Raw genomic sequence first — 13,448 nt, forward strand, 5'->3', positions numbered from 1 at the left:
CCGCTCTTGCAGCAGTCCCAGAGCAGGCTTGGTGACAGCCTCGGGAGCCACTGTGGTACCGAGGATGGCTTCCACAGCCACAGCCGCCTCTTTCTCGTCCTCCTCCTCCGCTCGCGCTCCTGGCGCTCGTCGTTCGTCACCGGGAAAACGCAGCGAGGGCCGCTCGCTCCGCGCGTCAGCCGGAGGGCGCCCCTCCCGGGAGCAGCAGCGTGGCAGGCGGCTCGTGCACTAAGCAGGTGCACGCTCAGCCTCCTCATTGCCAGCAGCTGCAGCAGCCGGCGGCGCCTCGCGGGTGTTTCTCTGCTCTCGCCTCCTTCTCCCTCGCTCCCCTCCTCCTCCCCCTCCCCTGCAGACAGGTAGGATGAGCGCGAGCAGCGGCGCGCGCCGTGTGTCTCTCTCTCCGTCCTCCTCCTCCTCCGCTAGCAACTGAGGGGAGTGCGGGCTCGGAGGCAGCGGCGGCGGCGGCGAAGGGTCGCGTGCCCTGCAGCGGTAGAGCTTGGCTAGGGGGGGAAGCAGCAAAGAGGCTCCCTCATGCAGGCGGGCAGCTCTCAGGTAAGGAAGGGCGTACTGCGCCGCGGACGGGGGGGGGAGGAGGAGGCGGGAAAGCCGAGAGGGGCTGGTGGCCACCACCGACTGAGGGAGGGTTGCGGCGGTGGGGGGAAGGTGAGAGACCCGAGGAGGTGAAGGAACTTCGCAGCTCTCTCTCCCTTTCGGCACCTCGCCAAAAACCGCGCGGGGGACTCCGGCGCGCGCCTACCGAAGTGACCGGGAGCTCCTGAGAAGGGGCGGGCGGCGGGTCGGTCAGAGGAAGACCTCCAGCCGGGACTTTCGTCGTAGAGGGAGAAGGGAATGGAGCCGCGGCGCCGAGGAACGGCGTATTCGTCGACGGCGAGGGACCGGGGTGAGGGGAGGAGAAGAGGGGACGGCAGTTCCCGCCGGAGCGGGGCTTTTTTCTGGGTTCGGATAATGTGACGTTGGTAGGAGGGGGTGGCCCGCCCCCGGCGAGAAGCGGGCCGAAGAATTGCCTGGGGAGGGCAGGCCGGTTCTGCATGCAAAAGCACCACAGCTATCCTGCCGCCAGGGAGCGCGCGACGGACGGGCAGCGCGCGGGGGGCGACCCGGCGTGGGATATGTTTTCCTCTTTTGCAGGCGGAGGGCCAGAAAGTGCCGCTTGCCGCTGCCTGAGTGGCGCCTCCTCCGGGAGGGGGGCGGGAAGGTGTGCGGAGGAAACTGCCCGTGTGCTGCTGAAGCAAAGCTGCCTGTTTCTGTCGTTGCAGACCGTTGCAATCCCGATGCCCTTTGCGGATGAAAGATGTATCATGGAATGAACCCGAGCAGCGGGGATCCGTTCCTAGAGAAGCGGCGGCGGCAGCATCAGCCACCGCCGCCACCACCGCCACCGCCCCCGCTGCTTCAGCGCTCGCAGTCCAGACTCTCTCTGGTGGTCCTGTGGTTCCAGCTGGCTCTGTGCTTTGGCCCCGCGCAGATCACAGGCGGTGAGTGAGCGGCGAACTCATGTGACAGGCAGAACCGGGAGGGAGGGAGGGAGGCTGGCAAGCTGCTGACGGGCAGGTTCCCCCTTCACGTAGGAGGAGACAGCCTCCAGCTATTGATCTCCTATGCACAAATGCTAAAAGTGTGTGTGTGTGTGGGGGGGGGGGAAATAATCATCCCACGGTCTTGCCTGGCTGCTTCTCAAATCGGCAGATTCAAACAAGGGGGAAAACCCAGCCATCCCATCTTGAAGGCTGAAGGCAAAGTGGCCACCCCCTTCCCCTCATTGCAAATGCTCAGGGGAATGACCTCTTAAATGACTGCTTCCTAAACGTACTGAAAATGAGGATTGCTTGTAAAGAGCAGAAAAATCTGATTCTTCCTCTAAAGATGATTCAGTCCCCCTAGATACATGGAAGGATCTTCTCCCACCCCGCTCAAACACAGAAGGTTCTTCAGGAAAGCACATAGCCACCAATCTGTTCATGCTCTACTTCATGCTAAAGGGAGAACCACTGTGTTCCGCCTTCCAAGAATAAGAGATATTAATCAGAGGAAGTCCAAGCATCCTTGCACTCCCAAATGTATATGAGGAAAAGCTGCATACAGATGCTCAGTGGGGAAAAGACTTCCTCTCAGCCCTGATGATTAAAAATAAATAAATCCTCCTACAGTGATATGAGGCATCCACTCACATGGTTAGAAATCCCCCTGGGACACACCAGGCATATATAAACAATGATCTGAACAAATCAGTCCTTAAATATTGGGGAGTCTTACACCCCCCCCCCTCTTCAGAGTAATAGGCTGAGGTAAAACAGTAGCAATTGGGGATCAGCAATTGGAGGCTGATCTGATACAGGCAGAAACCCAGTGGATAACCCCGAGTTTAGACTGGCAGTGAGGGATTGCTGTAGCAGTGAGATTTCTTATGTAGCCAGAAAGGGCCAGTGAGATGAGGCGAAGATCTTAGTCCACCAAACCCAACTGGCTTTTCACAGTGACCCTACTATGAAACTATTAGCTGTCCAGAGTACTAGCTGAGCTAAATGCTGCTGTTAGAGCAAATCTGCTGTGTCATTTTTGCAAAACAAAACAAAAACAAAAAACCCCCACTCTTCTAAAGAGAAATTTGTCTTCTGTGACATGCTTTTCAACTTCTGGGGCCAGCACCAGAAGAAAGCCCTTGCAGTGCTTTCAGATAAGTGCTGTTCCATATGGGGATAACACTGGAAACTTTCAAATCTTTGTTTATTCCACCAACTTTGAAAAGTCTTTAGTTAGGACCTAAGGTTTTGATTATTATTTCCAAACCAGCACTTATGGTTTGTTTGTTTCTCTCTAATAATCTATTATTGTGATGTGTTTGGAGCAAGACAAACCATTACCACCGGTTCAAACAGGCTCTCCAGTTAATGCTGGACTGCAGCTTCAGTTGCCCTGATTGTTGGCCATGCTGGCTGGGGCTGATGGGAGTTGGTGTCCAACAACATCTGGGGAGCCCACATCCTTGGGTTTATGTAATATTGCTGTGTCCAGATGTGGCCGTCAAATCCCTCACATTTACTGAAGGGAAGTCTGTATGTGAAATAACTGCTTGGATTTCTCATGTAGAGGTGGTTAAAAATGAGGTTCCTTTCAAGGTTAGGTGCCAAGCTGAGAATCAAATAGTATTTGATGCCTCTTGGTTTTAACTGGAGTCTGAAGGTTTTTGGTATGCACTCAGCTTAAGTTTGTATCTGTGGTCAGATGTTTTGTGCTATACTTCTGTGTACATTTACAAGGTTGGAGCTGCTTAATAGAGGAGATCCTATGGGAATGATCCAGGCACAATTCAACATAGAGCTAAATGGATTTAAGCTCTTTGGAACCAATGGGTTTATACTCATTTAACTCTGCTAACTCTCTGTTTAACTCTCTCTGCCTGAGAGTTTGCAGGAAGCTCTATGGGTACTTTGGCAGGAGATCCAAGGACACAAACAAGCTGATGTTAAAAAAAAAAGTGAGGGTGTCTCATATAGAAAATAAAAACTAGAGGGATATACTAATGTTTTGAAGTGCTGTGAAATGTGTGATAGCGTCACTCAGTTTTTTGTGGGCCAGCCAATGGCAGACAAACGAAGCAGCTCTTTCTGCAGATAAGGCTTTCCACAAAACTTGGCAGTGCAGGCTTGTGCGTGTGATTCCCATATTTTCCCCATTTCTCAGATTTCAGTAGGTGGGGCTGCTACCTGACCTAGGCACTATGGCATGATGTTAAGTGCTGTGCCAGATGGCCAAGATTTGAAACAGCTTTGTAACCCACTGATGTTTTTACATATTTTCATCCCACCGTGGGCATTGCTTAATTACAGTGGTACCTCGGGTTAAAGATGCTTCAGGTTACAGACGCTTCAGGTTACAGACTCCGCTAACCCAGAAATAGTACCTCGGGTTAAGAACTTTGCTTCAGGATGAGAACAGAAATTGGGGGGGGGCGGCGCGGCAGCAGCGGGAGACCCCATTAACTAAAGTGGTGCTTCAGGTTAAGAACAGTTTCAGGTTAAGAACGGCTCTCCAGAACGAATTAAATTCTTAACCCAAGGTAAAACTGTACAAGAAAGCATCATTACTTGCTGCCAGATTGCATTGTTTCTTTCGGTTTTGTTGAGGCTGCAGTCTTTCTTACCCAGGGCATCTCCCCTGTGCCTGCAATATTCAAACCAGAAAAGGGAAATGGAGTTCATTTTTTAAAAAACCTACCCCCAGGTGAACCATGGCAGCTATCCTTCTGAACTTTGTCAGGATTAATGCCCTGAGCATGAGTGAACTTCCCTGCTAATTTTAATCTAATTCTGCCACCAAATGAAATAGTTACGGTCCAGTATACCTGAAGGAGCATCTCCACCCCCATCATTCTGCCCGGACACTGAGGTCCAGTGCCGAGGGCCTTCTGGCGGTTCCCTCACTGCGAGAAGCAAAACTACAGGGAACCAGGCAGAGGGCCTTCTCGGTAGTGGCGCCCGCCCTGTGGAACTCTCTCCCTTCAGATGTCAAAGAGATAGACAACTACCAGACATTTAGAGGACATCTGAAGGCAGCCCTGTTTAGGGAAGCTTTTAATGTGTGATATTTTAATGTATTTTGATTTTTGTTGGAAGCCGCCCAGAGTGGCTGGGGAAATCCAGCCAGATGGGTGGGGTATAAATAATAAATAATAAATATTATTATTATTATTATTATTATTATTATTATTATTATTATTATTACAAATACTTTCTTTTAAAAAAGAACACAAAAGGTTAATGTTACCCACAATAAAAGTCTCTGGACCTATATGTTTGTAAATTGCCAGGCTTTATCCACTCTGGAGGGGCTAGTGTGCAATTTCGTCCAATGGTGAATATGTAACAAACAGAGATAAATGAAGTAAATTTGGGTAGTCCCTGAGCAGAATCAGGCAGCCTGCAAAGCTTGAGGTTGGTTGTTTTGTCAAGTGCTGAATTGGGATTTGAACTGAATCTTGTGGTCAGTGCATCTCCCCCCCCCCTTACATCTGTATGAATATAAGTGTTCTCTAGGTCTAATGGTATTAAAGTGTACATAATAAAGCTAAATGTGAAGAACTGAGCTTTTATAGAAATAAGCCTAGTTCAATTCATTTTTATTGCTGTCAGCCACAGGCCACCATAGAATAGATAAGGAAAAGTACATAATTAACTCAATATGAAGTCAATACAATGCAAACCTTACAAACATTTTTAGCAGACATTTAACAGCAAGACACTGAATATATATACACACACACACAGTGGTACCTCAGGTTAAGTACGCTTCAGGTTAAGTATGCTTCAGGTTACAAACTCCGCTAACCCAGAAATAGTGCTTCAGGTTAGGAACTTTGCTTCAGGATAAGAACAGAAATCGTGCTCTGGTGGCGCAGCGGGAGGCCCCATTATCTAAAGTGGTGCTTCAGGTTAAGAACAGTTTCAGGTTAAGAACGGACCTCCGGAACGCATTAAGTACGTAACCAGAGGAACCACTATATACTACCAAAGAGCAAAATAAAATATCATTAAAACAAATACAATCTGCACAATATATTATTCCTGCAGAGAATAGAAACAAATTCATTTTTAAAAACGAAAGAATTGTGTTGAAAGCTGACCTCTCTCTCTACTCTAAAATGCTGAGAAGAAAGTAAGCAAAGGCAAACTGTTCCATGTAATAATGAAGTGCCTGGCTGTTTTAATGTTTCATTCTGTAATGGATTCAATTAATGGTTGCCTGAGGACAGAATTTAACTTCTAAACTCCTTTTATTTTATATCTTCCTTCTCTGAAGGCTCTATTGACAGCAAGGCTCTGCTGTTTTACCCCAAATCAATATAACATGCAAACGTTTTCTTTTTCTTGTCAGTAACTCTGTAAAGAATAATTCCGCTTCCATAATATTTTTGCTCCCAAAGACACAAACCTGAGAAAGATGCAGAATAAAATTATTTCCATAAGTAAATCTAAATGATAAGCACCTAGGAAAGTTATACATTTTTTCCAGATCTTTATGTTCAGCCAGTGATACGCTGTTAAGGGTAACGCATGATGCAGAGTTAGCTAGTAGAATTGGCTTAAGCTTGTTAAGATTTGTTAAAATTGGGTAGATGATTTAAGTATGAAGGATATAAATAGTTAAGAATGTTAATATAAAATGGAGATGGAAATGGAGTTGAAGTTTATAAATATATTCGTTTGATTGATTTGAAGTTTGAGATATGGTAAATGTTATGGGAAAAGATACAAAACTACCCAGAGTCCATAGATAATTTATGAATGCAGTGGGGGGAACGGGGGAAGTCACAATGTTTGAAATAAGATAAGTTTGAATCAAGAATAAGATAGAGATGTATGTTTGAGGTTTGTATATGTTTTATTTCTATTTATGTTCATTGTTATTGTTATGATTGTTGTTCAATGTTTGCGTGTTATTATGTATTTTGTGTTATTTTTTTGTTTTTGTTTATAAAAGGGAAAATTAATAAAATCTCAAAAAAAAATATAAGGGTAACGCATGATGTTTGCCTTGCTTCAGCAATAAATGAGGCAGTTGGTGTGTCTATGCCTAGCTTGTGGAACTCTTTGTCCTTTAATATTAAGCATGCACCATCAGTACTTTGTTTCAAATACCTGCTTAAGACTTTTCTGTTTACACAGACCTTTTCTGAAGCATTGCTCAGCTATCAGCTATTGTGTATCCCTGTCTAGGTGTTGACTAAACATTTTTATCGTTTACCGTTTTATGGATGTGTTATGTTCACCGCCGATATACTTTGTTTATTGTGCAGAATATAAGCCTACGTACCAGACCAGATTCGAAGTGCTTACCCTTGTGTTTAAAGCGCCGAATAACCAGGTTCCTAAGTATCTGAGAGAACGCCTTCAACCATACAGACCTGCCTGCCCCTTGAGATCTTGGAGAAAGTACATAGCGTAGTAGGCATTCAGGGAAGGGCCTTTTTGAAGGCGACTCTGTGTTTTGTAATTCACTCTCTGCTGACATGTTCCTGGCCTCTTCATTACACTGTTGTAGAAAACGAGTCAAGATATACTTCTTTCGGTATTTTCATTTTGGAGGAGGGGTGGTTTGAAAAATTTATTGATCCAGAGCAATTTAATGCTGCTGTCTTTCCTCCCTGTGTTGGGACTTAATATAATTGTTTTTCCTATATTTCATTGTAGGCTATTATATATTTTTCTCAATGCAAACCCGGGTGAAGGGTGTAATACAAAACCCTTAAATAAATTGGGGGGGGGGAATAAAGAAAGTGATATAACTTGTTACCTGTCACTGATAGGAAAACGATTAAGGGAATTTTAATTTGTGTTGAGTAACATATTTTGTTCGGTGCAACTGTTTATGTATTTTGTTCTGTCTATGAAACACTGGAGCTATGGAACTTCCCAACTGATGTGGGAAAGTTGAATGCTGAAGAAACTACACAGACCATTTCTTCTAATAATCCTGCCAATCTGAAATTATCTGCTATGTTACTGCTATGTGTTTAGAAAGCCTGTTGCCTAATTTGTCCATAAATGATTCACAGCTACACCTACACTCTTAATAAAACAGCACATTTTATTGGGAAGGTTTGATGGTGGTGGATATGTGAATAAGTTACATATAAACTTGGACTTCTAAAAGAAAAATATAGAGCTTATAAAACTCTGGATTTTCATGTTTAAGTTCCTTATTGGACTTTGGCCACCTTTGCTCAATTAAGAACATTGCAAAACTTAGCAGCAACAGCTTCTTAAGGCATAATGTAGTCCAAGTTAAGCACTTTAAGAGCATTTTCTCCTTGTCATGGCTCCACTGGAGGAATCCTTTTCAGAGGATAACCTAGAGCTTCCCAATGCAAACATTGCAATGCAGCATCCCTCATCAAAGCACCGTGAGGCAGAGCAGAAGGATTCAAGGCCTTTGGGGTCACGGTAACCTAACCACCTCAAGACACAGAATATGAGGTGGAAACAGAGTGGCCACTAAGTACTAAGGAGCACAAGCACCTAAAGGTGCCGCCTCCATCAGCTGGAAAGGTTGCCTGAGGAAGAACAACCCCTTGGGCAGAGGCGTCTTTCCTATTGGGCTTACTGGTGTGTTATTCCAGGGTGCCGGCCTCTCAGAGGCGCCCCAGTGAGTGGGGGAGCTGTGCGGCTTTGCCGACAGCCGCCCCTTTCCCTGCACGCCCCCAGAGGTTGGTGGGGCGCAACGAGCCACTAAGCCCTATGGCTCCTCCTCTTCCGCCTCCTCTCCCTTGGTCACGGGCGCCCTCATTCCCTCACAGCCTTTCCTTTCCCCTCAGGGGCAGCAGCGCGAGCCCCGTCGACCCGCCTCCCCTCTGCGGGTGGGCACACGTGCAACCAGATGCATTGGTGGCGCTGCTGCTCCTTCTTGGCGGGCCACGAGCTGGCCGCTTTTGCCTCCACTTGCGCACGGGGATCCTAGATAGACTCCCTTAAAAAAGGTAAAGGGGCCCCTGACCATTAGGTCCAGTCGTGTCCGACTCTGGGGCTGCGGCGCTCATCTCGCTCTATAGGCCAAGGGAGCCGGCGTTTGTCCGCAGACAGGCAAAATTTGGCAGGCAAAATTGACATACAAAGCAGCAGCAAGGCTGGGACCCTAATCTGTCCATTTCACCCATGGGTGGCCAGGGGTTGGCGCGGGGTGGGGTGGGGGAGATGGACATTACTGTCAAGGCAACCCAACTCTACCCCCCTTTGCAACAGTGCCAGGCAAAAAGATCGCCACCAACCATCCATAGCTCCCTCCTCCCACCTCTCTCTCTCTCCCCCTCCCCATTTTAAAATTATTTATCATAATTGCTATTATTTAATCGCCTTTGTCGCCGCTTGTTACTCACTGCATTCGCCCTGCACATAATTCCAAGCTGAAAATCCTCCAAATAAAACATAAGACGGTGATAGGCACACAGGAATCTAAAGCAGGGTAAAGGAGGAGAACAAAATGAAAGCATCAGCATGCTTAAATTGTCATGGATAACTACTTGGAAAGTTGGGAGAGACAAAAAAGGAAACGGGGAGGGAGGGGAGATCAGAGTTGGAATAGCTTTCTGAAAATGAATGGGGTAGAGGGGGACACTCCCCCAGGTTTCTGCTGGGAACCAGGAGGTTTTCTTTTTGCACTGGAGAGACGAGGGTTACATGGGCTGCACCTTTATATTCATCATGGCTATTCAATGTGTACTTGTGCTCCCCCACCCATTGTGACTAGTCCTGTGCTAGCTTACCCTTCCAGACAAAACGGAAGCTTTTTGAGTAAAGGTGGCCCTAACAATGGCAGGGAATGGTGTTTCCTTAGCAACAATGGGCTATGCATTTTCTCTCTCCACAACCCCACCCCACTAAAATTATTGTCCGGAATGGCAATCATTGATGCCCAGTTGGCCAGTACAGACAAAAAGCCTTGTGCATGTGTTCATTTCAAGTCTTATTGCCCAGCTGATGCTGACACACTCATCGTTGTACTATTTTGCATGTCAGTACACAACTGCACTCAGAGGTGGCATGGCTCCTGTCCAGTGTGCTGGCCAGGGGCTACTGCCCATAAATTGCTAGGAACCAGTGGATGAAAAAATGCAAGAACAGCAATTGGCACCATTGGGTTTGGCCTGGGTGATGTTGACAGTTTGATTATTGGGGTTTGTAGTAGAGCTAAATCCACCAGTTAATGAAATGAGGCATTAACTCAGAATAAAGAAGTCGGATCACACTATTTTGTCTACTTATTGGCATGCAGCGTATGAAGCAATGTGTTAGATGCCAATATAAAACATTCTTGTAACACTAATAATTAGTATTCAAGCAGCATAAGTACTTATGAAAGAGACAGACATTTTTCTCTGCATCACATCACACAAACAATGCTGCAATATTTTAAGACCCTGTGTGCACAATGTAAAACTGAAAAGACTCAGCCCACTCCAAAAGACAAATAAATAATGTAGTAATTAGGGGGGTTTTGCTGCTTTTTTTTTTTGCTAGTATAGCTGGAAATTCTAAGTGCCCCTTACGAACAGTGTAATTGGGACTAATTTTCTTATTAACCTTAACCACAATAACCTGGGAACCAAATGACAAGTGAGGCAAAAGAATGGCTTATCATTGTAGGCGAAATGTGCATGTGGGTGAAGTCTACACAGTCACTTCCGCTCTTCTTGTTCTGTGGGCAGTGTTGCACTATATAAGATAATTCAGCGGAAGAAACTTCTTTGCAGACTTAAAACACCTGCTTATGGGGCATGTGGGGACAGGGAAAGGTATGCCAGGTGGCACTTAATTGTAGGGAAAGGATAAATGGAAGCAATCTGTTGAGAGACACGCCTTTCTATGCTAGGCTTGAAGCAACTTGCAGAAATGTTTGAACCTGAAGTCCATTATGGTCTCTTGGTGGCATGTCAAGTGTGGTGCCTGTATAGATCCTTCCCAAAATTTTACCAGTTTTAAACTGAGGGTTTTTTGGTGTGTGTATGTGTGTTTGCAAGGGGTGGTTATTTGGAGGAAATGCCCTATTTTGTGGGGAGAGTGTTTCTGCTTCTTTGTGTTTTATTTGCAGTGTCTATATGTATTCTGTCTGTTTGCTGGAGGGTTCTGGACATCAATTTTTTTTAATTATTCTGTGAAATGTGTATTCTGTGGTGCCCACAACAGTTCCTTCAATTTCCAAATGTGCCCCTAGGCCCCAAAATGCTGGGGACCTTGGATCCACACTCCGTATGTGGGACAAAAAAAAAAATCACTGAAAGGAGAAGGAGGTGAATACTGATGGTACAGAAAGACTTGGGGGTAAGATAGACGTGAGCTGGAAGTGGAAGTACAGTAAGCAATAGGGAACTGGCAACACAGGAGAGCAAGTGGATGCAAAATAACTACCTCTTACCCTCCACTGCTCTGTTTTGGCTTGCATTAGAACTCCAGTGTAGATTCTCTCTCGTCTTCTGGCTTCAAAAGGAAAATACAAGGAAGAGTGCATGAGCAGGAGGCACAGGGGTGCACTGTGTTTTTTATCTAGTGTGTGTAGGATCATCTAGATTCTATAGCTGTTGCTGGTATTTGTGTGCAGGATCAGTAAAGGCACAAGCAGGTAGGTGGCAGTAGAAGAACAGGTGAGCAGGCTAATGAGTCTTGCAATGTGATTTCCAATAGCTGTGGGTAGATTCCTCGCACCAGGAGAGCATAACCATGCCTTCTAGCTCACAACTGATGAACATCATAGGGAGTTGACCTTGTTTTCAAGCATGTTTGCTGTGGTGACCTGATATTTCGGCTTGTGCTACATTGGGGTGGGCAATATGGTGTCCTTCGGATGTTGCTTGACTACAACTCCCATCCATCAGCCCTTGAGCATGACCAGTTGGAGTTGGAAGTCCAACAACATCTGGAGGGTGCCATGGCAGCTTTCCCTGTGTTACATGGTATGGGATAATCCAGTTGTGGATACATTGGGGTGGTTTTCTTCTTCCTTGATTTGGTTCAGCCATTGACTGAAGAGGTTAATTAATCCATCTATGAACATGTTGGAGACTGTAAAGGATGATGTATTTCAACAGCTGCTAGTCACAGTGACTGTATGAGCTCCCCAGGTTCAGAAGCAGCATGCTGCTGAATAGCAGTTGATGAGAAATGAGAGTTGGGATGGCTATTGCTATCTTATTCTGCTCATGTGTTTCACAGAGGCATCTGGTTAGCTACAGGGAAAAAATGGATGCAGGACTAGATGATCCAGCAGGGCTGTAGTTATGCTCTTAATGAATTCACCAATTTTTCAAGGACAGCTAGTCTTGTAAATGGGGTCAAAGTTGGCATTTTAGCTTGAGTTTGAATGGATTTGAAAAGCAAACCTCCCCCTCCCCACTTCAGTCTTGTTGAAATTCTAGTGTTTTCCTGCAGTTCCTATGTAGTAGACCAGGACTCACCTGTAAATGACTGAAACATCATGGCTGCTCTGCTGCCAGAAGTTTGTGTCATTCCAGCACTTTGAATCATATGCAAGACCGAGAAGCTCAGAATTTATTATTATTGGCAGTCCAGTTGGGTTCTCCTCACCCCCTGCTGTGGTCGTGCATATGAATAAAATTATGTTCTAATTTATTATCACATTACAAGAGACACTTTAAATAATTTCCTTGATGCTTTCAATAGCAGGTATGCATGGCAGCACACTCTAGTGTATATAGTGTATATACAGCCTTTTGGATAAAACATTGCATATAAAGTGGTTGTCTTATGGGAAGCCCAGCAAATTTAACTAGATTTTTATTTAATTTTTTATGACCATTCAAATACCAATAGATAAGTAGGTCCCCCCACTTGTTGTTGTCCTGTCTACTACCACCTCAAGCTTTCAACTAAACTCAATCAACTTATATAGCAGGAGATAAAAAGAGACAGGTGAGAAGTGCTATAGACACGAATATACAGGAATTTGCATGTCAAGTAGCCCCAGGAACCATGGCCAAATATTGTTAAAATCTACTCTTAATACGCCTATTAAATGCTACCCACTCTTGGCAGCCAAGTTAATATAAGAATAAATCTTGGCATGAGAAATATTTTCATTCCTTCATAAACATAACAAAAATTGAGGGTTATTCCCCAAACAACACACAAAATAAACAGCTAACTGTGTTGTACCTCCAAGCTGAAGAAGCAGTACCAAGATCAACAAGTTTGCTTTTTAGATGTGAATTTAAAGTAATATGCCAAGACAGAATAAGGGAAGGAGGGGAGAGACGTCTGCTTAAATATTTTCTAAATGTACAGAGTTTTCTTTCCCTTTTGACAATGGGAGAGATTTTTCAGGGTCATCATTTTCTAAAGGGTTTATTTGTATTTCAAACAAGACTAAAATTATAATACTAACGCAGCCAAGCTTTTGGGTTTTACTGCATCTAAATATATAATGCTTTTTTAAGAAGTAGGACAGATTAAATGATGCATTCCAGTCATCTGGTTCCTGTTCTTACTGATTGTTTGTAGTTCACAGGGCAGTGGTGGCAGCGATGCCCCGTGTCTAAATTCTAACATGTTTTCTGAGCATGGGTTTTGACACCTTTAATCTGGGCTTGAAATGCTCCTGTTCATTTCATGCCAAGGCACATGCTTAATGGATGTAGATACTTAATGATAGAACCATGAGAAAATAATAGTAAAAAGAAATAGCATTTTTTGGTGTTTGCTTATAAACATTTTATACGCATGCTTCCCCACCCCACCCCATATTGAAAACAGCAGAAGAGATTTGGAACACAAGGAAGGCTAATAAATTGCACAAGCTTTTAAAGGGCAGAGTCGTGTCTTATTTCCTCCAAAGCTTGGCTTGTTATCCAGCTGCTCTGACCTTGTGTAATTTCAGCTGGAGTGGAGTGGCCAAACAAATCACAGTTAAATATGGCTGCTGGG

General features: G+C 45.0%; 1 protein-coding gene across 4 annotated transcripts in view; it reads left to right on the forward strand.

Annotated features, from left to right (window-relative positions):
• Nucleotides 1-287: 287 nt before the first annotated feature.
• SUSD4 (sushi domain containing 4) overlaps nt 288-13,448 on the forward strand; it is a 73,242-nt gene continuing 60,081 nt past the window's right edge. The window contains exons 1-2 of one of the 4 annotated variants that reach the window (XM_033144699.1): nt 288-552; nt 1,278-1,496. In XM_033144699.1, the coding sequence (XP_033000590.1) occupies nt 1,313-1,496 (184 nt within the window). In that variant the 5' untranslated portion in view covers nt 288-552; nt 1,278-1,312. Of the gene's footprint in view, nt 553-881; nt 902-1,277; nt 1,497-13,448 lie in introns of those variants that run through there. The other 3 variants (XM_033144702.1, XM_033144704.1, XM_033144701.1) reach the window with 3 other exon arrangements.

This window comes from Lacerta agilis, chromosome 3 (genome assembly GCF_009819535.1).
Source record: "Lacerta agilis isolate rLacAgi1 chromosome 3, rLacAgi1.pri, whole genome shotgun sequence".
NCBI lineage: Eukaryota > Metazoa > Chordata > Lepidosauria > Squamata > Lacertidae > Lacerta > Lacerta agilis.